This window comes from Nansenia antarctica, assembly GCF_963989245.1.
Source record: "Nansenia antarctica genome assembly, chromosome: 12".
NCBI classification, from domain to species: domain Eukaryota; kingdom Metazoa; phylum Chordata; class Actinopteri; order Argentiniformes; family Microstomatidae; genus Nansenia; species Nansenia antarctica.
The window spans coordinates 3,965,630-3,988,129 of record NC_137682.1 but is presented as its reverse complement, the minus strand read 5'-3'; the positions used below and the strand labels follow the sequence as shown (position 1 = coordinate 3,988,129).

Below are 22,500 nucleotides of genomic sequence, written 5' to 3'. Positions count from 1 at the left end.
AACGAGGTACGACTTGTAAGGATCATACATTCATGGAATGAGTTACACAGCTAAACGTGTGGGTAGCGGCCCAACATTTTTTGCCAAAATCCCCTGCAATATTCTTCTGTTGGTATTCACTCTCGTTTTGAGCTTCAAGTGCTGGCAGGTGTATGTCAGTCACAGGTGTGTGACTGGCACTTGAATGGCACCTAATTGACAGGAATGATATTCTGGGGCCAGTGGCGATCCCATATCTCCAGAATCTGGGACCTAACTCCATCCTCCATGATGACAACGCTCGCCCCCACAGAGCCAGGATCATCACAGAGCACCTCCAGTATTTGGGAGTGGAGAGGGTGGAATGGCCTGCCGTGAGTCCAGACCTCAACCCAATTGAACACTTGTGGGATCAGCTTGGGCGTGCTGTAAGTGCCAGAGTGACCAACACAACCATGTTGGCTGACTTGCGGCAAATCCTAGTTGAGGAATGGGATGCCGTCCCACAGCAGTGTGTGACCAGGCTGGTGACCAGCATGAGGAGGAGGTGCCAAGCTGTTGTGACTGCGTATGGATCTTCCACACACTACTGAGGTCCCTGACAATGTAAAATTAATAAAGTGTAAAAATGCCCAATATGTGTTGTTTTTTCCTTATTACTGTGGAAGAGTGCAATCATCCAATCCACCAAGCAACTCAAAACGAGAGTGAATACCAACAGAAGAATATAGGGGATTTTGGCAAATATTTTTGGGCCGCTACCCACACGTTTAGCTGTGTTGCTCATTCCACAAATGCATGATCCTTACAAGTTGTACCTCGTTGTAAAGGTGACTAATCAGGCTTTCCAACGATATAAAATACAATACCAATTGGTATTATTAAAGGGGGGGAATAATCAACAAAAAAAGTGTTTCTGAACTTTTTTTGAGGGGTTTATATACAATTAGGTCCCCAGACATTATTTTAGCTTATTTTGTGTTTCAATCTACAGGCCCGGTAGTGAGAATCTAGACGGTTTCAGCAAACTAGCATCCACTGCTTCATCACTGCTCCCTAAAACTACCATCTATATTTATCACATTGTTTACCTGGGGTGGGGTTCAAGCTCCGGTGGTTGAATGGTTAAATCCCAGTCAGTGTTTTGAAATGAAGACAGGCCTAGAGAAACAGGAAAGAAATACAGACAGAAAATAAAAACATTACATTTTTTTAAATGTTATTTTCTTTTAATAATTTTCCAAACCTAGTGCAACACAAGTCACAGAAGTACATTGGAATTGTAGTAGTGTGTGGTCTAAGAGTGACTGCAGAGATCATATTCAATGGTCACATTTCTTTTCTGTAAATAAAGGTAGGGTTTTTATATGATAATAAATGTTTCATAAGCCCTGACATTGAACTCCTGACATGGATCTTCCCCAAGCTCATAGTTGTTGCATAATGTTCGACAAAAACAAGGAGGCAGATTTCACAGAGGTATTAAAGCATTATCTTAGACTTTTGACAATGTGCTCTATTTGTAACATGTCCCAACTAGCCTATACCCTATCTTTACTAGATCTGAATACTGTAAAAAAAAAAAAAAAAAAAAAAAAAAGTTTGTTTTACCCTCATGGTAGCACCTTTGTGTTTTTTGTTTATTTTTTCTGTTTTTTATTTTCTATTTTTTATTTCATTTATTTAGTTCTACTTTCAAGAAAAACAATAAACATATTGGTAAAAGAATAAATAAAGCATTATCATCTGATCATGCACTGTGGTTCAACCCTACTATCATCCAAACAAAAACACGTACACAAGTACACACACCCGCATTGATTTACATCTCACATTGGTCAAGAGATCAATGATGTAAGTGAAGGATTCTGGGTACTGGCTAGCCCATACCTCTATCATCTTTCTTGTTGGGCTCGTCTCCATTACGATACATACATCTGGCCTTGCTTTGCGCCTCCTTCCTGTCACCGCACCCTCGTCTGTCAAGCGACCGTCCGCGGACCCTCTGGTTGGCCTCCACCCTTTCGTCGAGCGAGAGCGACCCGCCATGCGAGCACACACTCTCCCAGCTGTCTGCCCTCCACAGGCCCCCGATGGGCTCCTCCGGCCTGGTCTCCTGCTCGCACCTCTCCAGGTAACTCTCCAGGCTGTCAGAGCGCTGGATGTCACAGTAGGTTTCGCTCCCACCACCCATGTCCCCAACAGCAGCACTCCTTGTTTCTGCTGCTTCGGCCAGCCTCTGCTTCCACTGGGGCCCTGAAAACGAAGCACTAACAGTGCTAATGCCCTTCAGAGACGCTCCCACCAATGAGGAGGGAGACTGGTGAATGCCCACCCCGTTCAGAAGCAGGGTCTCTGGGCGTGCCACCCTCCAGAAGCCTTTAGGAGGTGCCCAGTGTCTCGACGAGGAAGAGGAGGCGGATGAGGGAGGAGGAGGAGGGGGGTCCTCCTTGGTCCTGCCAGTGCTGCCAACATCCGACTGTTGGATGTTCTCCAAACTGGCTCCTTCTCCCAACCTGCGGGAGCATGTCTGCCCTGGCGTGCTCTTAGCTGGGCATCCTCTCTCCCCTTTCTCTGCTCCTCCCTTCACCGTGAACCCCCGACCCCCACCCCGTTGTTCCCTCTGCGGTTCAACCTCGACCTTCAACGGGTAGGCATGGAGCTGTAACCTGGTCTCCACCTCCTCTTCCTCACTGCTGCTGGTGGACCTCTGCACTTGGTCGGAGTACCGGGACGGAGCAGGTAGGAGGGACGCCTTCTCCTTGCCTTGGCCCTTCTTTCCTCCAACCAGGGCCTGCAATGGAATAGTCCCCCCTGATTGGAGGGATGGAGCAGGTGGTGACGCCTTCCCCCTGCCTTGGCCCTTCTTTCCTCCAACCAGGGCCTGCAACGGAATAGTTCCCCCCCCTGATTGGAAGTGATCTGGACCCGGAAGCCTGTCCTCTCTCTCCCTATCCCTCTCCCTCCCCCTAGGCCTCCTTTGTGATAAGGCCTTCACCTTGGATTGCAGGGCATGCACAGCCGTGCTTGGAGGAGGAGGAGGAGGAGGAGGGGAGGGCGAGCAGGAGGAGGGCGAGGGGGTCCTAGGCTCGGGGATGGGGCTGAAGAGGAAGCCGTGGTGGTCAGATTGTGTCGTCAAAGGCAGTGAAGTGGTGGGGGATGACGACTTTCCTTTGATGTCCACTACCTCCTTCTCCATTGGCTGGCAAGGTAAAGAGCACAACGTCTTGATAGAACCTGTAAGAAGGAAAAAAGGCCTCACTGTTTCCGTAGATGATTAAGTAAAATAGGCCTGTTATAGGATACCTAAAGTAGAAGACTCAGGACATCATTCTGCATCATTTATCCATTGATTGCTGTAGAGGATGTTAGATCTGTTGGAATGAGGGTTAGATTAGATTAGACAGCAGTGCGTGAGAAGCCTGTGTGATGACCAAGGAATGACAATATACCGCTGACGTCATCAAATACATGTAATTAAATACTGGATGATAAGATAGGCTATACTCAATATATACTGTATGTAGGCTAAACTGAAAGATGAGAACCGGTAATTTAGTTGAATTGTCCTTTTATTTTCACAAATGTTTCACAGCACTGAATTTGTCTAGTTCGTGTAAACGAATTTAATAATCACAGTAGAAATATGTATATATAGCACTGGAGTGGAGTCTTGTAAATGTAGCATAGGTCAATGGCTTGGCTAAAAGAGATGTATAAATTAATCCAGCTATTTTGCCTGAACGGTTTATTTATAGCTTGTACAAAGAGGCATCACAACAGGGAATAACAACATATAAATAACAAAAATATAAGAAATAGACATACCTGTCCTGAACAATTCCAGATTATGTCTTCTTCTGATATAAGAAAGTCAGATTGAAGTGAGCGCGCGAACACAACAAATCTGTTCTAAACAAAAAAGACTCTGGACGCTCTGCAACGCTTGAGCGCATCCTCTCAAAATGGAACTTTCCTCTATTTATAAACAGTTATTTTTCCCAGGTTTTATTTCTGCGCTTGGTCATGGTCTGTTTGATATACTGTCGGTCGGCACTACTTCCAGTTCAAACAGTGTGAAGCGAACAGTCGGTGTCTCTCAATATTCATGATTGGTCCGGTCCGTTAATCCCTTGCAGAAATCAGACGGATTAGGACAAAAATGTAAATAGGCTAACACAAATGCTTACTTTCATTTCGCTCAGGCGGACTGAAGCTCCTGTTGCGTAAGTGGGATGCAATCCACCACACCACACACACTCACACATCATCCTTTAACCTGCACACAACTACTGTAGGTTAATAGACTATCATCTATCTTTGAAATAATTAGGCCATCGTGTCATCATCTGACTGTATATATAGCAGTAGGATAAAGCAGTGGGGTTAAAACGGCATATCCTAATCTACAGGCTACTGGAGCAAAAAAGTGTAAAGGCGCACACACACACACACACACACACACACACCCACACACACACACACACACACACTAGTTAGAGCGAAATGGCATGGCAGGCTGTGCCTGATTAATGATAGAAAGTAGGGCACATTCATTCACCAGATGTGACCACAGACCACCACTGCAGATGTTGCTGCTAATGTGTTTTGCGCTGTGGATTGGGATACAGCGCCACCCTGTGGTCAAACAGAGGAACAGCGCCACCCTCTGGTCAAACAGAGGAACAGCGCCACCCTCTGGTCAAACAGAGGAAGTGTGGCACTCGGTTGGTTTCTCTCTGTGACACCCCTGAAACTCCGGGCAGCTGCCAAAGCTGCACCAGTCGACATGGCGACGGATGAAATAACACATTTTCCTACAGACAGATGAAAGAAAATCTTCCAAATTATTTTTGGAATGAGTAAGTAACACACTCGTGCATGTATTGAACGCAACGTAACCGTAACAACGGGTCAAAACGATTGATTAATTAGGGTTTTTTATTAGCCGTTTATTTTCGTTACGCCTAGTTTTTCCCTCAGGTAACGTTAGGCTAGCTGGAACAGTAGCGTTACTAGCTAGCTTAGCCTGGCTAGTAGCTAGCAACCAACCAACCAACCCAGTCATCTAAGGTTAGCTTAGCCTGGCTAGCTACTTTCCTTTTACATAACGATTGATTGGATTTTTCGTATAAGAACTAAGAGTTCTAACGTTCTAAGTTCTACGTTCTAAGTTCTAAGTTCGAACTAAGAGAATTAAGAGTCGATTTACATTTACGGGGTTTACCGTTTAGCGGCAGGTTAGCTAGTTAGCTTAGCTTAGGTTACATAATCGGGAGCTATTATTATTATTGCCACACATGAAAACGGGCCAGGAGCTAAAATGGCTGGCTAGTGTTAGCTTAGCTAAGCTAGCTGGCTAATGTATGTAAGCTAACATAGACATTATTATACATTGTGGTGTCATTTAAGTTAGCTAGTGTTTTTGTGTACTAGTTAACTAAATGTTAGTTAATAAACAGCCAATCACAATCGATGTAACCGGTCGCTAGGCAACTAACCTGACCAATAACGTAACGTTCTAAACGTTCTAGAACTAAGCTAACCAGCTAACTAGCCTCTAGCCTCTTAGCCTTAGCCACCCCATCGCCTTTAGTTAAGTTAGCATTAGTTAGCCAGCTAACATGTCCCCCGATATATACAATATTATGCTTATCGTGTCGCATTTACCCTACATGTATGGGATATATCGCTTCCTTGTAGATCATTTTCTATATAATAGATGAAAGTTGATGTACCACTGGTCCAGTGTAACTGAAAATTAAGGTACTCAAAATTACTAAATGTGCGCATCGTAATGTAGTAAGTCAATATGCTGCTAGCTCCACTAAACTAGCTCATATGTGTCTCTTTGTCCACCGCTAGCGCTGTTCGTTTAGCCCAGATAGGAAGATAGAAAGGCCCACAGGCTAAGATGTTGTTTTGATCTCGTATGTTATGGATCTGTCTGAAATAGACCCTGATCTGGCTGAGCTTTGTTGCTTTGGGACGTTTTGTTGCTCCCTAATATTGCCGTTTGAGCAGTTTTTCCATAAGTGTTAAAGGAGCCACCAGGTCAGGTCGTAGCTAGCAGTAGCTTAGCTTACCGGCGGATTGTCTTTTAGGTTTTAGCCATTTTGAATTCGATATTCAGGCACCAGCTGAACCAGAATCTCACGTCTGGTCACCGTGTTGGGATGGGTAGGTTAGCTAGCTCCATGGTTAGGTTCTTGGGCAGTGTGTCTGTGTAATATCTACCTATGATTTCTACTAAATGATAGCAAACTGCTGTCTAGTGTCTCTGTGAGTGTTAATACATCCAGCCAGGCAGGATTGACGCTAAAGCCAAGGGAATATCTATGCGGCCATGTTGACACACAGGTCATAACAAGTGTTTTATCAAATCATGGCAACGTCAGTGTGTGTCAGTTGAACAATGTTTAGTTAAGCTAGCTTAAGTGTGACAAGATGTAGGTTTACTGCCACTGAAAATATGAACAATAATAACCGGAAGCTTAGTTAGCTGTAGATATTGGGATGTTGTCTATCAGTGCACTTGTCTCAGATTAGCCTATGTTATAGTTCTGTGATAGTCAATGGAATCCCCAGGTTTTAATTAATCCATTTATTCTGATTGTTTTTGTCCCCCCCCCCCCTCTCTCTCTTTTAAGGATTTGTCACGTGATGTGATCAGCATCCACAATGTGTGAGAACATTTGAGAACAATTGAGTTCGAAGAAAATTCTTGATTCCAGTGGAATCTTTCATACATTTTTTTTCTTTGTAAAAAAAAAAAAAACACGCACCCCACACCCACCCACCCTACACATTACCCCTACACCATGCCTGTGCAAGCCCCGCAATGGACGGAGTTCCTGCTGTGCCCCATCTGCACGCAGACGTTCGAGGAGACCGTGCGGCGGCCCATCAGCCTGGGCTGCGGCCACACCGTCTGCAAGATGTGCCTGAACAAGCTGCACCGCAAGGCCTGCCCCTTCGACCAGACGGCCATCAGCACCGACATCGAGCAACTACCCGTCAACACGGCCCTGCTGCAGCTGGTGGGAGGACAGGTGAGTTTGGCTTAGAAGAGATGGAGCAGGGTTCGACAGTAACACCGTTTTTTCTTGCCCGGATCAAGCAAAACATTCGCCGGGATTGTTTGCGCGAGCCCGACGACGCTGCTAGATCCCGGATATTTTTTACCTATGTGCAGGAAGAACAACAGACGGCGCAGGCGCGAGACTAGACTAGATACTCGTGAGTGAAGATATTATCAAAGCGTACGGGTGATCGACAGGCGCGTACGCTTTGATAATATCTTCACTCACGATTATCTAGTGTATTCTCGCACCTGCGCCTTCTGTTGTTCTTCCTGCACACAGGTAAAAAATATCCGGGATCTAGCAGCGTCGTCGGGCTCGCGCAAACAATCCCGGCGCATGTTTTACTTGGTCCGGGCAAGTAAAAAGGCGTTACTGTCGAACCCTGGATGGTCTGTGTTGCATGCGTGTCCTTCTTTCCTTTGTCCTCTTACATCTGAAAGGGCAGGATGGAGGAGTGTCAGGATGGTGGCAGTTCTATAGCTCACACCCTGGTGGTCCCAGATTTGTTTGCACAAATAGATCTTGGACGACTAGGATACTCTATGCACAAATATGCTTTGAACTTCCAAGCAAGCAAGCCCATCACTAACCACGCAATTTAAGAACCGGGTCCTTGCGTAAGATCTGAGGATATAGGCATTTTAATAGCCATTCTATTCACCTAGTGATCAGTGAACTTCCTTTGTTTAGGTAATCAGAATTCTTTTGCGATCAGAGTTGTGTATGGGTCTATTCCGACATGGAGCGACCCTGCAAATTGCATGGAATTATACATGGTCTCGACCAGGGAAATTGCCTGTGCGGATTTCCCTGGTGGTCAGTCCCATTCACACTTAAGTCGACTCTGGAAATTGCATGGAATCTACTGGGAAGGTTTGTATGTGTGAAAGGGGCTTATGTTTTTTTTTTTTTTGGGAGGTAATGCATATTGACACCTTTCAATATTATCTAGCCTGTAGCTGTGAGGAATGTAGCCATAAAGGTAGGATCTCAGATTTGTTGATAATGCTGCTTACAGGGGTAGGTCCACTTTAATTGTGGGTGTGGTGTGGGTGTGGGTGTGGTAGTGGTAGTGGGTGTGGTAGTGCAGGTGGTATTACTGTGAGAGGTCATGGCTCAGAAGGGTGTGGCAGACATTGATGTTTTGTTTTGTTGGTAAAGTTGCCAGGAAAATGTGTGTAAGGTGTGTTACGTAACGTTACTATAATTGTCTACTCTCAGCCAGGTATGTCGTGAGCTTAGAATGATAAGGTTCTATCTCCGTTTAGAATGATAAGGTTCTATCTCCGTTTAGGGTAGTTCAGAGATATTGAGCGTCAAAGTTTTTACATTCCATTATGTTTTGTGAGGAGGAACCTTTGTATTTTATTAATTACCAACTAAAAAATGTCAACATTTTAAAAATAACACCACACAGGCATCAATAAACACCTAATGGATCAGGTTATGGAAAAAACTCAATTTTGACAAAAATTGAGATATAACCTTATAATTCTAATGTCACGCTGTGTCAATAATGCAAGTTCTGTGAATTAAGTCAATTCTCTCAGCTCACCTCACGCCCATTAGAATCATATTATTAGCAGAACAGACATTTCCATTCAAAGTGTTCACTGATGAGTAGAGTGTTTTTTCCACCATGGATCTACTACCATTCAGGATGTGAAACGGTGTCATGTCTTCTGTGTGTTTTTAGTATTGATATGCTACTTATGAATTTGATTCATTTTAGATCTTTTCCATGTGCCCTAAGAGCTTCTTAACATTTTAATGTTAAGGAAACTCGCCTCCACTACCAAATAGTTTTGCATGTGCAACAATTGTGATGTGCTACCTAATTTTTTTCTCTGGTCCCCCCCAGGTTCCTAAGGCTCAGCCAGTGGCCCTGATCACCAGCCCAGAGGACTCACAGCACTATGAGGAGGCCAGGCAGTGTGTGGAGGAGCTGGCCCTCTACCTCAAACCCCTCAGCAACACCAGAGGTAACGTGGACACATAACTCAACACTCATGAATTGCCTTTGGACTGCACTTATATAGCGCCTTTATCCAAAGTGCTTTACAACGGCCTCTCATTCACCCATTCACACACACATTCACACACCAATGGCGGCAAGCTACCACGCAAGGCGCCGGCCCGCTCACTGGGAGCAATTTGGGTTTGTTCAGTGTCTTGCCCAAGGACACTTCGACATGTGGCCAGCCGGGGCTCGAACCGCCAATCTGCCAACCTTGCGATCATTAGACGGCGGCTCTACCTCCTGCGCCACAGCCGCCTTTGCTTGAACTGAGGACTACAATGTCCCTGTCACTGTTTTACTCATTCAATGAATTCACCATATTTCTTTTTGTCATCCTCTCACTACCATGCTAGTCTTCCCATCGCCCGATAATAATCCACGTCCATTTTCCTTTTCCCTCCCATTTCCCTTTCTTTCTTTTTGAATTTGTTTATAATAATAATAATAATAATAACTTGAATTTATATAGCGCCTTTCAAAAACCCAAGGACGCTGTACAAGGGGATGAAACGGACAGACAAAACAGAAAACAAACAAAGCAAAAACTAAAACAATGACTAGGGGCCAAATGCCTTGGAGAACAGATGGGTTTTGAGGGCTAGTTTGAAGGAGTCCAGGGTGGGGGGCGTTGCGGATCACTGTGGGGAGGGAGTTCCAGGTTATGCACTATTAGCATGGCTGAAGTGTATGTACATGTGTATATGAACAGACCTGATGCATAGAAATTGAGATATTGGCCACAGAAACGAAATAGCAGCGTCCATAAATGCTAACAGTTCTTTCCTATCTCCAGGTGTCGGTCTGAGTAGCACCGCCCAGAGTATGCTGAGTCGCCCCATGCAGAGGAAGCTGGTCACCCTGGTCCACTGTCAGCTGGTGGAGGAGGAGGGGAGGGTGCGGGCCATGAGGGCGGCCCGCTCTCTGGGGGAGCGCACCGTCACCGAGCTCATCCTGCAGCACCAGAACCCACAGCAGCTCAGCTCCAACCTGTGGGCCGCTGTCCGGGCCCGCGGCTGCCAGTTCCTGGGCCCAGGTACGCAGATAGAATTTAGAATTCTCATAACACACGCACACACAGGCACACACACACACACACCAGCACACAGTCAGGCACACACACACACAGGCACACACACACACGCACACCAGCACACAGTCAGGCACACACACACACACACAGGCAAGCATGTATGCACACACACACACACACACACACACACACTCACACTCACACTCACACTCACACACAGGCACACACACACACACACACACACACACACACACACACACTCACACTCACACTCACACTCACACTCACAGCTAAACTGTGGGTTGCCCTGAAGGTTGCACTCCATGGCTCTAAAACACAAAAGACGACCATGGGTCTAGAAATCTTTGGATAAATGTGTTTTTTTTGTGCTTATGTGTTTTTTGTTTTGTTTTGTTCTCCCTCCAGCCATGCAGGAGGAGGCTCTGAAGCTGGTGCTCTTGGCTCTGGAGGACGGCTCTGCTCTCTCCAGGAAGGTCCTGGTTCTCTTCGTGGTCCAGAGACTGGAGCCCCGCTTCCCCCAGGCTTCCAAGACCAGCATAGGCCATGTGGTGCAGCTCCTCTACAGGGCCTCCTGCTTTAAGGTAGGTCTACCTATCCTCCTCTACTCACACATTGACATGCATACATAAATAGGTTAGAACGTGCGTCCAGCCTACAGGGTCTTGTTTCAAGGTGGACCTCGGTTGTTGGTCCAGTCCCTGCTAGTACTGTAAAGGCCAATGCACACGGCGTGCGATTTTGTCCTGGGCCGTGTTGTTGACTTCGGTGGTGTGAATTGAGAATCGAATGTTGTCGTGCGACAATATCGCATCTCACTCCGTGTGCATTGTCTCATTCAAAACAATGGAATCGAATTCGGCAGTGCGACAAAATCGCGCGCCGTGTGCATTGGCCTTAAGGCTTGGGCTACACAGAGCCGGATTCGTCTAAATCTGTGATGCTTTGATAACCTTGCACCTCGCGGCTACACAACTCGAGAGTTTTCGAGAACTGACTCCGCAAACTTTTGAAATCTCTGTGGCCGGTAAAAATGTGTGCGACTGTGTGTGAACGCTTGTGTGTGTGTGTGTGGCCAGAGATCAGAACGGCTCCAAAGTGGCGTATCGACATGGCGTGGCTATGCCCTAAGCTTCCTACTCATTTGTCTGTTGATTAACTGTGATATAGTGTAATGTCTTATGCACGGTTGGGCCGATGGACAATGCTATTGACGATGTTTGACATCAAAGATGATTGAGACACTAGTGGGCAAGACGACATGTTATTTTAAAATGTAACGTTCAGTGAACATGTTTTATCGTCTTATGATAAATGAGGTATTCTATTTACTGTATTAGTGAAGTAATAGGATTCTTAGTCCTTATCCCACCTGTTTTGTACCGTGCCTTTTTTTAACTGTTGAGAAAATAAATTGAACCGCCCATGGGAAAATTGCCTGGGGAAGGTTTTTTAAAAATATCCTTGAGTTTCAAAATAAATAACTTAAATTAAGGACTACTTATGTAGTAATGTCTCTAAACTGAAATCATACATCTTCCCAGATCAACAAACTCAAAACAATGGAACATTTCAGCTCTATGCGTTTTAATCAGTGGTGAAATGTAAGGATGAACATGCTTGCTATTGTTTTTGCAATGTAAATAAGCTAGATTTCTCTATGTATTGGTTGTGATATATAGTGATCTGAGGGTAAGAAATGGTAGCACAGTGATTAGCTGGCTCTTGAATGAGTCTTAAAAAAATTCTCACCTCTCCCCTCTTTCTCTCGGCCCGCGCACACACACACACATATATTTGCTGACCCAGTATTGTTACTTTATTGTTACGTTGTTGGTTTTGTGTGTGACTAATAAGACTCACTAACTAGTGTCACTAACTTAAGAACATTTCACACAAGTACAGCGCCTTACATGGAAGCTGCACACTCCTCGAGGAGCTACCGAATGCATGTTACATGTTCATGACTTCACCGACTGAAGAACAGAAAAAAATTACAATCGCAAGTTTGAAAGATGCCATTATCAAGGCTATAATGAGCACATTTGAAACAGCCTATAGCCCTGCAAAAACTTACCAATAATAAAATAAAATAAAAGTATAAGCTGCAACTGATTCTCTTCAGTAGCTTCTATTAGGCTCCAAATAAAGCCAATTAGTTCTTCGTATACATTTTCTGATTTTCATTTGTGCAACGGTTTGGCTGATTGCGGGGCGGGGCGGCTGTGGCACAGGAGGTGGAGTCGCTGCCTAATGATCACATGGTTGGCAGATCGGCGGTTCGAGCCCCGGCTGGCCACATGTCGAAGTGTCCTTGGGCAAGACACTGAACCCCAAAATTGCTCCCAGTGAGCGGGCCGGCGCCTTGCATGGCATCTTGCCGCCATTGTTGTGTGAATGGGTGAATGAATGGGTGAATGGGAGGCCGTTGTAAAGCGCTTTGGAGCAGCAAAAAAAGCGCTATATAAGTGCAGTCCATTTACCATTTACCATTGCTGAAACACAAGTAATTTTTCCTCATCTCCTCGTCTGTCTGCTTCATGCACATACTGCACCTCCCACCAAGTGCAAGTTGCATTTTCTTTGTTATAAATTACATTAACATGCATTTTGTCTACACAGCAATGGACGATATTGTTGTATTAAGTGACATCTCCTAGAAAATGCAGATATCACCCAACCCTAGTCTTATGCACACTCATCGAATGTGTCCTCCTGAGCAATGAAAACTTTACTACACTTTTACTACTTTACTTACACTTTAATAACTTCCTTCTCTTGCTCTTCCTCTTGGTTGTCTAGGTGACCAAGCGAGACGAGGACTCCTCCCTGATGCAGCTGAAGGAGGAGTTCAGGACGTACGAGGCGCTGAGGCGTGAGCACGACTCCCAGATCGTCCAGATCGCCATGGAGGGCGGCCTGCGCATTGCCCCTGACCAGTGGTCCTCCCTGCTGTACGGAGACCAGTCCCACAAGTCCCACATGCAGTCCATCATCGACAAGGTACCTGGGTGTCTATATGACTAGTGTTAAACGTTTAAATAGTGTGTGTGTGTGTGTGTGTGTGTGTGTGTGTGTGTGTGTTTGTGTGTGTGTGTGTGTGTGTGTGCGCGTGCGCTCCATTATTGACAAGGTATGCGGGTGTTCTGACTATTGTTAAAAGTTCAAAGTGTCTGTGTGTGTGTGCGCGTGTGTGCACACGTGCACGCTCATGCTTGTGTACTACTACTAGTGTTACTACTACTGGCACAATGTGGAAACCTCTTTGATGTCGCATGTTCATGTATTTTCTTACGTCTTTCCAGACATGAAACGTCAAGATTGCTGTCTCACTTTTATGTCGTAATTTCATGTCATTCCCTCCCTTCTCGCGTCCCCCCAGTTGCAGACGCCGGCATCGTTTGCTCAGAGCGTGCAGGAGCTCACCATCGCTCTGCAGAGGACAGGTGATCCTGCCAACCTCAACCGGCTCCGACCGCACCTGGAGCTCCTGGCCAACATCGACCCCAGCCCTGGTAAGACCAGGGATGCAAACGAGTCACTTTTCAGCTAAATTTAGCTGTTTTGAGTAAAAAATAATAGGAATTATTTGTGTAGATTCCCCCCTGCCATTCACGCATCACGCACATGCATATGATTTTTTAATCCCTCACATGTATTTGACTAAACCACCTACCCTACCCTGCTCTGTTCCATAGATGCGCCCCCTCCCACGTGGGAGCAGCTGGAGAAGGGTCTGGTGGCAGTGAAAACAGTGGTCCATGGCCTGGTGGACTTCATCCAGAACCACAGCAAGAAGGGAGCCGACCCACAACAGGTTTGTTCTGCCATGCGTATCACCATCACATACTTTCAGTGTACGGCATAGCAGAGATTGATCCGTTTTTTTGGCTAGATGTACAGAAATACTATTTCTTACATCCGTGTCAGGGTACTTCCCCAAGAATGTAAGAGGGGCACTGCACCACCTTGTCGTGTTGGGCTGAAATTAAACTGATATTTAGTCATGAGAATCTTTGATCACCAATCACATCATTGTTCAAAGTGAAACCGGTATTATGTTCCTCAGTTAATTGAGCGTTTTAGCGCATTTTGACATTAATAAACGTCAGTAATGCAGTGCAGTGCCACTGGGGGAGAACCCTATGTATCTTCTCATTAAAATGGACCGATTTTGTCGCACCGCCGAATTCGATTCCATTGTTTTGAATAAGACAATGCACACGGCGTGCGATGCGATATTGTCGCACGACAACATTCGATTCTCAATTCACATTCATTCATTCATTCATTGGTGAGAATTGAGAATCGAATGTTGTCGTGCGACAAAATCGCACGCCGTGTGCATTGACCTTAACTCAGCTATGATTGATAGTGCCAAAGTAATATCTGGATGTATTCATATCCCCCCCGTCTTCTGTCTCTCTCCCACCGTAGCCCCCTCAGCACAGTAAATACAAGACCTACATGTGCCGCGACATGAAGCAGAAAGGGGGCTGTCCCCGAGGCGCCAGCTGCACCTTCGCCCACTCACAGGAGGAGCTCGAGAAGTAAGTTGTCCTGTCGTCCGCCATCCATCTTCAGTCATCTTAAGAACCACACTTCTTTAAATGTGGACTCTCAGTGTTTCTCAAACCTCTCCTCTGGGCGCCCCAGCCGCTCCACATATTTGGTCTGTTCCACCACCAGCACACCTGATTCAACTAATCAACTACAAACCATAATTGCTTTGTACTTGATAAATTGAATCAGGTGAGCTGGTGGTGGAACAGATCAAATATGTGGAGCGGCTGGGGCGCCCCGAGGAGAGGGTTGAGAAACACTGGTCTAGACACTCCTACTGACTATTCTGACATCGATTTTCTCAGCCATTTACAACCAAAGTGTTTTGTTTGTAGACAGTGTAAGATGAGCATGTTTTGTATGCATGTACTGTGAGATGACTATGTTTACTGTTGTGTGTATCTATGTACTATAAGGTGACCATGTTTCCTGTTGCAGGTACCGTAAGATGAACAAGCGTCTGGCAGCTCGCCTCCCTGGCTCGTCAGGCCTTCTGTCAGACGAGGGGCTTCCCATGGACGTAGGAGTGACCAGGAAGCCTTCGCCCCTCACCAACGGCACGGCCGGGCCGCCCCTGCCCCAGCTCATCGCCCGCGGCACCGACCCCGGGCCCTACGACCTGCTGCGCAAACCCATCAAGATGGAAGGAGGGAGCCCCAGCGCCCCAGGATCGCCCCCTGACCCGTAAGTGGGAAACCCTGTACTCTTTTTTTTTCAGAAGTATCTTTATTGGGTTACCAATACCAAATACACAAATTGTTAAAAGTATAAAATCACCCGTTTTTTTTACATTTTTAGAACAATACAAAACAAAAACAAAAAGGACAGTACAGTACAAAAAAGGAGGAAACTAAGAAAAAACAGTAAAAGAGAGGACTCAAAACAAAACAAAGAAATGTCTGTGCTGCACATGGGGCTGAATGAACATTCATACTTCAAGAAGGGCAATCAATTAATACTGTACTCTTTAATCTCCGTATATGAAATATCGTTGGTTATAGTTGGATTATGAATGAGTATTAGTAGTGTTTTTTGTAAAAACTAAACTTTGTCTCAACTAAAGACAAACTTAACTGAAATCAAATCAAATCAAATTTTATTTGTATAGCGCATTTCTTACAAGATGCAACTCAATGCGCTTTGAGAATGATATACAAACATCATCTGTGGTTGACTTAGCAACCACATGGCATCTGGTCCAGAATCTTTAATCTCCTACCTATTTAATAACAGTTCATCCCCTCTTCTCTATATCTCTTCTCTCTCTCTCTCTCTCTCAGTCTGGACTCATTGCCCAAACCCGGGATGTCTCTGCCCCCCCATGCTATGGCCCACCCCAGGGTGCCAGTGGAGCACATGCCCATGCCCAAGCAGATGCCCGTGGTGTCCAGGGGTCCTCAGATGTACCCCCAGCAGCAGATGCAGGAGATGTACTATTCCGAGACGCGCCCCCCACCCTCAGCGTCTCAGTACGAGCCCTCTCAGTACCCTGCAGGTGAGCTCCAATGAAAATACTTGTTTTGGCTGTAACATTTTCTTTCAATCTAATGACACTGTTGTCTGATGTTCTTGTTGTAATGGTTGTAGGAGTCATTCTTTTTAAACACGACATAGTAATGTCTCATTCTTATATAGCGTCTAGCGTGGCCTGAGCAAGGATTAATAGGTGCATGAGCTCTGTCTTTAGGAACCATAAGACCATTTAAATGAAAAAAACACAAAATATTTATATCAGTCTCCCTTCTCCCTTCTACAGGCTACCCCTACCAGCAGCCCCCCCAATATGTTCCTCAGCGCTACATCCGTAACCCCCCACCCCCTGGCGAGCCCGCCGGACCCCCCTACCAGGACACCTACCCCAGCTACGGCCCCCCCGAGCGCCCCTACCCGGCCCCTCACTCCCAAGGCCCACCCTTCTCCTACCCTCCCCCACCACACTATGACACCCGGGGACGCCACGGGCCTTACCCGGGACCACCGCCGCCGCCTCAACCGTACCCCTCCCAGAGGGACGACCTGGTCCGCATGAGTCCCGCCCCCATGGACCCCTCCTCGGCCAACCAGGGGGGCTCGCTCTACCACCCGGAGGCTACAGGCAGGGAGAGGTACCCGCCAGAGGGGTACTACCCGCCGGGGGTCCAGCCCGTGCCCATGAGACCTTACGTCAGGGTGAGTTTGCTTTTTCCATCCACAGGGTTCGACAGTAACGCCATTTTACTTGCCCGGACCAAGTAAAACATTCGCCGGGGTTGTTTGCGCGAGCACGACAACGCTGCTAGAGCCTGTCGATCACCCGTACGCTTTGATAATATCTTCACTCACGATCATATAGTCTAGTCTTGCGCCTGCGCCGTCTGTTTTTCTTGCTGCACACAGGTAAAAATATCCAGGATCCAGCAGCGTCGTCGGGCTCGCGCAAACAACCCTGGCGAATGTTTTACTTGGTCCGGGCAAGTAAAACGGCTTTACTGTCGAACCCTGCATCCATCACGCGAAAATGTGGGTCAGTGTCTTAAAGGGGAAAGTTAACTATTTTTACAACTTATAATCATGGTTCCTTATAGGGTTGGGCGGTAATATGGTGATACTGTATACCGCGGTATTTAAAAATAGCAACGGTGTCCCATTTCAATAATAAACGCCTTTTAGAGTGTTTGTCCAGCAATGTAATTTGTCAAATAAGCCTGTCAACAAAGACTTACTATTTAGAAGTGATCATAATGGCATTTCCCGGGACATGCCAGCATAAACCGTCGACTTGGTACATGCTAGCAGTATAATATGTCCCAGGAAATGCCAGCATGTACCAAGTTGACAGTTTATGCTGGCATGTCCCGGGAAATGCTGGCATAAACTGTCAGGATGGTTCTTGTGGTGGGATAATACATTCTTACTTTTAGCACCATGGACAGCGCCAGCCAAGAAGGTCGCGCATGGACGGGATTGGCTTCACACTGTATTTAATTAAATAGCCTACGACTAAAGCAGCCTATATTACATACATCAAAACATATGTCTAGCCTACATGCAGTGAACTCTAAAAGTAGGACCAACACATTTGTAAATGGGGAATGCGGAGTCTTCTATGTAAGGGATAAAGTATGGCCACCGGTCAAATTTAAATAATGATCATGCTGAACTAACTAGCTAAAATAGTTCGATTTACTAGTCTCCTATGCAGCTTCCAAAACACATTTTCTACAGAAAAACTGTTTTTCTACAGAAAGCTTGTTGATATTTTAATGGTCATGGTATTGTTTGGTTATGAAGCAATCACTTTACCAGAATATCGTTACCTACAATTCTATGACCACCATAGCCCTAGGTGGACAATTAATTGACCAGCCCCTTAATCTCAATTACCCAGGTCTCTCTTGAAAAGGAGATTTCATATGAACAAGACTAACCTAGATAAAATAATGTTAAATAAATATGCTTTCCTCTCCTCTCCCCCGCTGCATAGAAATGAACAGTTATTGCATTGGGTGAAGGCAGTATGGTGGATTCTCTCTAGGAATCTGCTCTCACCTGTCTACTTTAACAATGTATAGAGTGTATTTCTGATTAATTTAATGTTATCTTCATTGAAAAAAACAGTGCTTTTCTTTAAAAAATAAGGACATTTCTAAGTGACCCCAAACTTTTGAACGGTAGTGTATATGTTACTGTACATGTGGGAAGACGGTACATGTGGGAAAACTAGGGTTAGGGTTAGGTGCTAGGGTGCTAGGGTTAGGGTTAGGGTTAAGGTTAGGGTTAGGGTTAGACATGCCAGCATGTACTAAATCGACGTAGCACCTAACCCTAACCCTATTTAACCCTATGTACCGTATTCCCACATGTACCGTAACATATATATATATTACCCGTTTTGACATCTTGAATGTTGTTGGTTTTTTTCACATAATAAAAGTGGTGTTTTTACAGAATTCAAGGAAAAAGCAGTTTTTATAAAAATAATAATGTTTTGTGTTGATCCGAAAAATGATCCGATCCGTGACTCAAAAACCGTGACACGATCCGATCCGTGAGTTAGGTGATCCGTTACTCCCCTACTGTCTAGTAATTATACATCAGGGCAGATGAAGAGATGGAGACGAGGAGAGGAAACTTCATTTGAGATGCACCTCCTGGTCTCCCTTGAATCTTACATCGGCATTGTTCAATTCTGTTGATTACAGTTAGATCATTTGTTTATCAAGTTTGTGATCGTAACTCGGTTGATTGTTGTGTTCTTTATTATTTGTGTATGAATGTTGCTTATAATTGATGTGAGGATAGTGAAGTGTTGACTGATGAGTTGTCGTCTCCCCTGGTCTCGTAGGAACAGTACGGCCGCTCCCAGCCCAGCCTGGACTACCTGCACCGCCGCCGCAAGGAGCTGATGGCCCAGCTGGAGGAAAGGAAGGTCATCTCCCCCCCGCCCTTCGCTGCCTCCCCCACCCTCCCCCACACCTTCCCCAGCGACTATCCTCCAGAGGTGAGACACTCCCAGGTTGATAATGAATGAATGAATGAATCGTTTAATGACCACACAACCTAGGTCAGTGGAATTTGTTTTCGGTACAGGTGGAAAAGCTCAAACAGCAGTGTAAAAATAAATAAAAAACATACGCACATTGCACATAACTATCACATGGACATGTATACACACATAACCACAAGACAAGAACATAGTCAATATTTACAATTTATAAAGTGCAGTATGTCTGGCAGGGTTAGTGCAGTGAGTCAGGTGTTGAGAGTCCTTATAGCAGAGGGGAAAAACTGCTTTTGAAACGGGATGTTTTGGTGACCAGGAATCTGTAGCGCCGTCCAGAGGGCAACAGTTGAAACAGGTGGTGAGCAGGGTGGGAGGGGTCAGAGATCATTTTATGTGCTCTATCTATAAGTCACTCTGGCTCAATTCCGATTCTCCAAATGAGAGGAAGTCCACTTCACTTGCTCAGTTATTTTTAAGACTCCCATGTGACGTGTACATGTGTCCATCAAATAAGTTCACTCTCATGAAGTCAAGTCGACTTCAGCTAGTAATGGAATGGACTGTTCAATCAGGAAGTAATGGTAAACGGAACACATTTTGTCCCTCTGCAAGTCCTACCTTTTGAAACCTGATTCATTTTCAATCTTTTCATAGACCCTCCATAAAATGATATCATAAATCATTGGCAAACTCAAAGCAGGGTAGTAACCTAACACTTGTGTTCTGTCTCCAGTATGGTGAGGAGAGCTCCAAAGCTTTTGGGAAGTGCAGAGAACCTGACTATGCCGGTCAGTATTCCCCATGGTCCTGCGACACCATTGGATCCTACATCGGTACCAAGGATGCCAAGCCCAAAGATGTCGGTGCTATGGAGATGATGGTGAGTGTTGAACAGAACAATTGGTTCATTGGCTCAATACACATGAAAAACCCGAAAAAAAAGGCTCTGAAACGGAAAAGAAAATGTGTTTTTATTGGACAAAATCACAATAGTTCCTGATCCGTCTTTCGTCTGTCTCTTGTTCAGAACCAAGAGGGTAAAGGTCTGAGGGATCAGTCCCATGATGCCCCCCGGCGCACGGCGGAGGTGAGAGACGACGATCCCATAATCCCGTTCGGCCCCCAGCCCACCGTGTCACGCTTCGGCGCCATCTCACGCACCTCCAAGACGGGCTACCAGACCACGGGCCCGGTCCAGGCCATGGCCTCCACTGCCCAGGGCCCCAACCCCAAACACATGGCCATTGCTGGTAAGGATGGTCTGAGTCAATTCAATTCAATTCAAGTATACTTTATTTATCCCCGTGGGGGAAATTCAGTTTGCCACGCCACTCTCTAAAAACAACACATGACAACACAACATAAAGGACAGACAACAATACTGGGCCAGCCATGTATAGTATAAAAACAGTAAGATCATGATAAAAATGAGCAAAGTGATGGCTATAGCTATGATATTAAAATACTAAAAAGTAATGATGATGATTAAAATAAATAAATAAATACAGATGTGGCTACATGTGTAGTAGTCTGCTGGTTCAGGAGCCTTGACCCCGACTACTTCTTTAATTGCTGTTAAACAGTCTTAGATACACTTAATAAGCTGTGCTTAATTTAGTTTCCCCAGCATGGAATGGCATTTATACACACACAGCTTTATACTGAGCATACATACACACTCCTTCACTCAGCATACACTGTTGTGTACACTACAGTTTTACCCATGTTTACTAGACATATGATTGGACATGAACATGTTTCCCTGCCCACAGCGGAGTACTCCTATGGGAATCACGGGTGGGGCGGAGCGTCTTACCCCTCCCACCAGAGTGGCTCCTCCTCTCAGGGACACTTCAGCGAACGGTACGGCGCCTCCACTCCTCAAATCCATTGTGCCGTTTAATCATCTGTTGATTCCGTCATTTGTCAATATGTCTAGACATTCTTCCAGGCCACATTGTCAATCATTCTTTACACTTAACTAATCTAGCTAGCTTATCATTGCTTTGTACATTCTTACAGCTGTTCCCAGTGGTGTAGTCTAGTTGTTTCTAGTGGGTATACTGTGATTTTTCCCTCCCAGCCTCATATCGTTAATTTCGGAACGCCATAAAAATACATCTGCACTCCCTGTCTAACGTTATATATCTAACATTACATGTTATAAGGCTGATCTGTGCATGATAGTGCTGCATTTTGACATATTTCATGTCGCATTTCCCCCCCGTTGATGGTACGTGACGCTATAGTCAGTCCCAATGGTCCAAAAGTGTGAAAGTTCTGTCACAAAACGCTGTTACGTATCCTCGCGCATTTTTAAGTGGGTATACGGAAATCCTTGGCCTTTCCTAGTGGGTGTACGGCGTAGTCCTGTGTATCACGTAGACTACATCACTGGCTATTCCTGCTTGTATTTATAAAACTTTATAACTCATGAGTATTCAGGACAGTGTTTCCCCTACCATTGCCCCTACCGCCCCCCCAACGGAACCCCCCGCCCCCCCAGGAAAGAGGAATTATTACGGACGTAGACACCAAACATCTGACAAGTAGGCTAAAATATCCGCTTTTTTAAAATGCACCCAACCCGAATCTGGCGAGTGGCAAGCCCATGGGCTCTTTGGTAACGTTAGTCCGCCAGTAGTCTCGCATAGCCAGACCTATCTCCACACTTCGCTTCGCGCTGGAGAATAATACAAGATTTTGCGCGAGTGCGCGACACAAGAGAGTTTTCGCCGGGTGAGATGTCTGCAGATAGAAAGTAAGCAAGTTGAAACGTTAGCAAATATAATTGCTGAGTGTTCTGACAGAGAAAGTTGGTTAAAATTGGTCGTTATTATTGTGACTAGAAAGTGTCTGATTATAGTTCCATGGTGTGTAAATAGTGTCAAAGAACTAGCAAGCTAACTAGCTAGCTCAGAGGTGATTAGATGAGCTAGTCTGCGGCACACATGCCAGCTAAAGAGCTAACTGGATGCACTTTATTATTTTACTTAAAGTAGATACTATCTTTCTTATTCTGCTAGAATTGGGCTTTATGTTACCATAATGGCATATTTACAGTACATGGACAGTGGATTGAAGCATTGGAAATGTCTGTTTTTTATAGTTGGACATACGATTTTTTTTTTCAGGTGAGAGTAAAGTCAAAATGACATTATCTGACTGCATTGCCCACAGCAATCCAATATTCAATTATAATTATGTTATACATTGATATGGATCAATTTATACCTCTTATTAGATTATAAATACTAATTATAATAAATAATAAATAATAATAAAAACCAGTATAATAAATACTGGTTGTTATATTTGCCTT

The 22,500-nt window shown here is 45.2% G+C and overlaps 1 protein-coding gene across 1 annotated transcript in view; it reads left to right on the top strand.

Moving 5' to 3' along the window:
• Positions 1-6,800: 6,800 nt before the first annotated feature.
• rc3h1b (ring finger and CCCH-type domains 1b) overlaps positions 6,801-22,500 on the top strand; it is a gene marked incomplete at both ends in the record, with an annotated part of 18,658 nt that continues 2,958 nt past the window's right edge. Inside the window, 15 exons of the mRNA XM_080543388.1 lie at positions 6,801-7,031; positions 8,926-9,046; positions 9,878-10,117; positions 10,541-10,716; positions 12,935-13,135; positions 13,515-13,647; positions 13,831-13,949; positions 14,570-14,682; positions 15,134-15,379; positions 15,976-16,190; positions 16,452-16,864; positions 19,020-19,175; positions 19,912-20,058; positions 20,206-20,428; positions 20,951-21,041. Of these exons, the coding sequence (XP_080399514.1) occupies positions 6,801-7,031; positions 8,926-9,046; positions 9,878-10,117; positions 10,541-10,716; positions 12,935-13,135; positions 13,515-13,647; positions 13,831-13,949; positions 14,570-14,682; positions 15,134-15,379; positions 15,976-16,190; positions 16,452-16,864; positions 19,020-19,175; positions 19,912-20,058; positions 20,206-20,428; positions 20,951-21,041 (2,825 nt within the window). The remainder of the gene's footprint in view (positions 7,032-8,925; positions 9,047-9,877; positions 10,118-10,540; positions 10,717-12,934; positions 13,136-13,514; positions 13,648-13,830; positions 13,950-14,569; positions 14,683-15,133; positions 15,380-15,975; positions 16,191-16,451; positions 16,865-19,019; positions 19,176-19,911; positions 20,059-20,205; positions 20,429-20,950; positions 21,042-22,500) is intronic.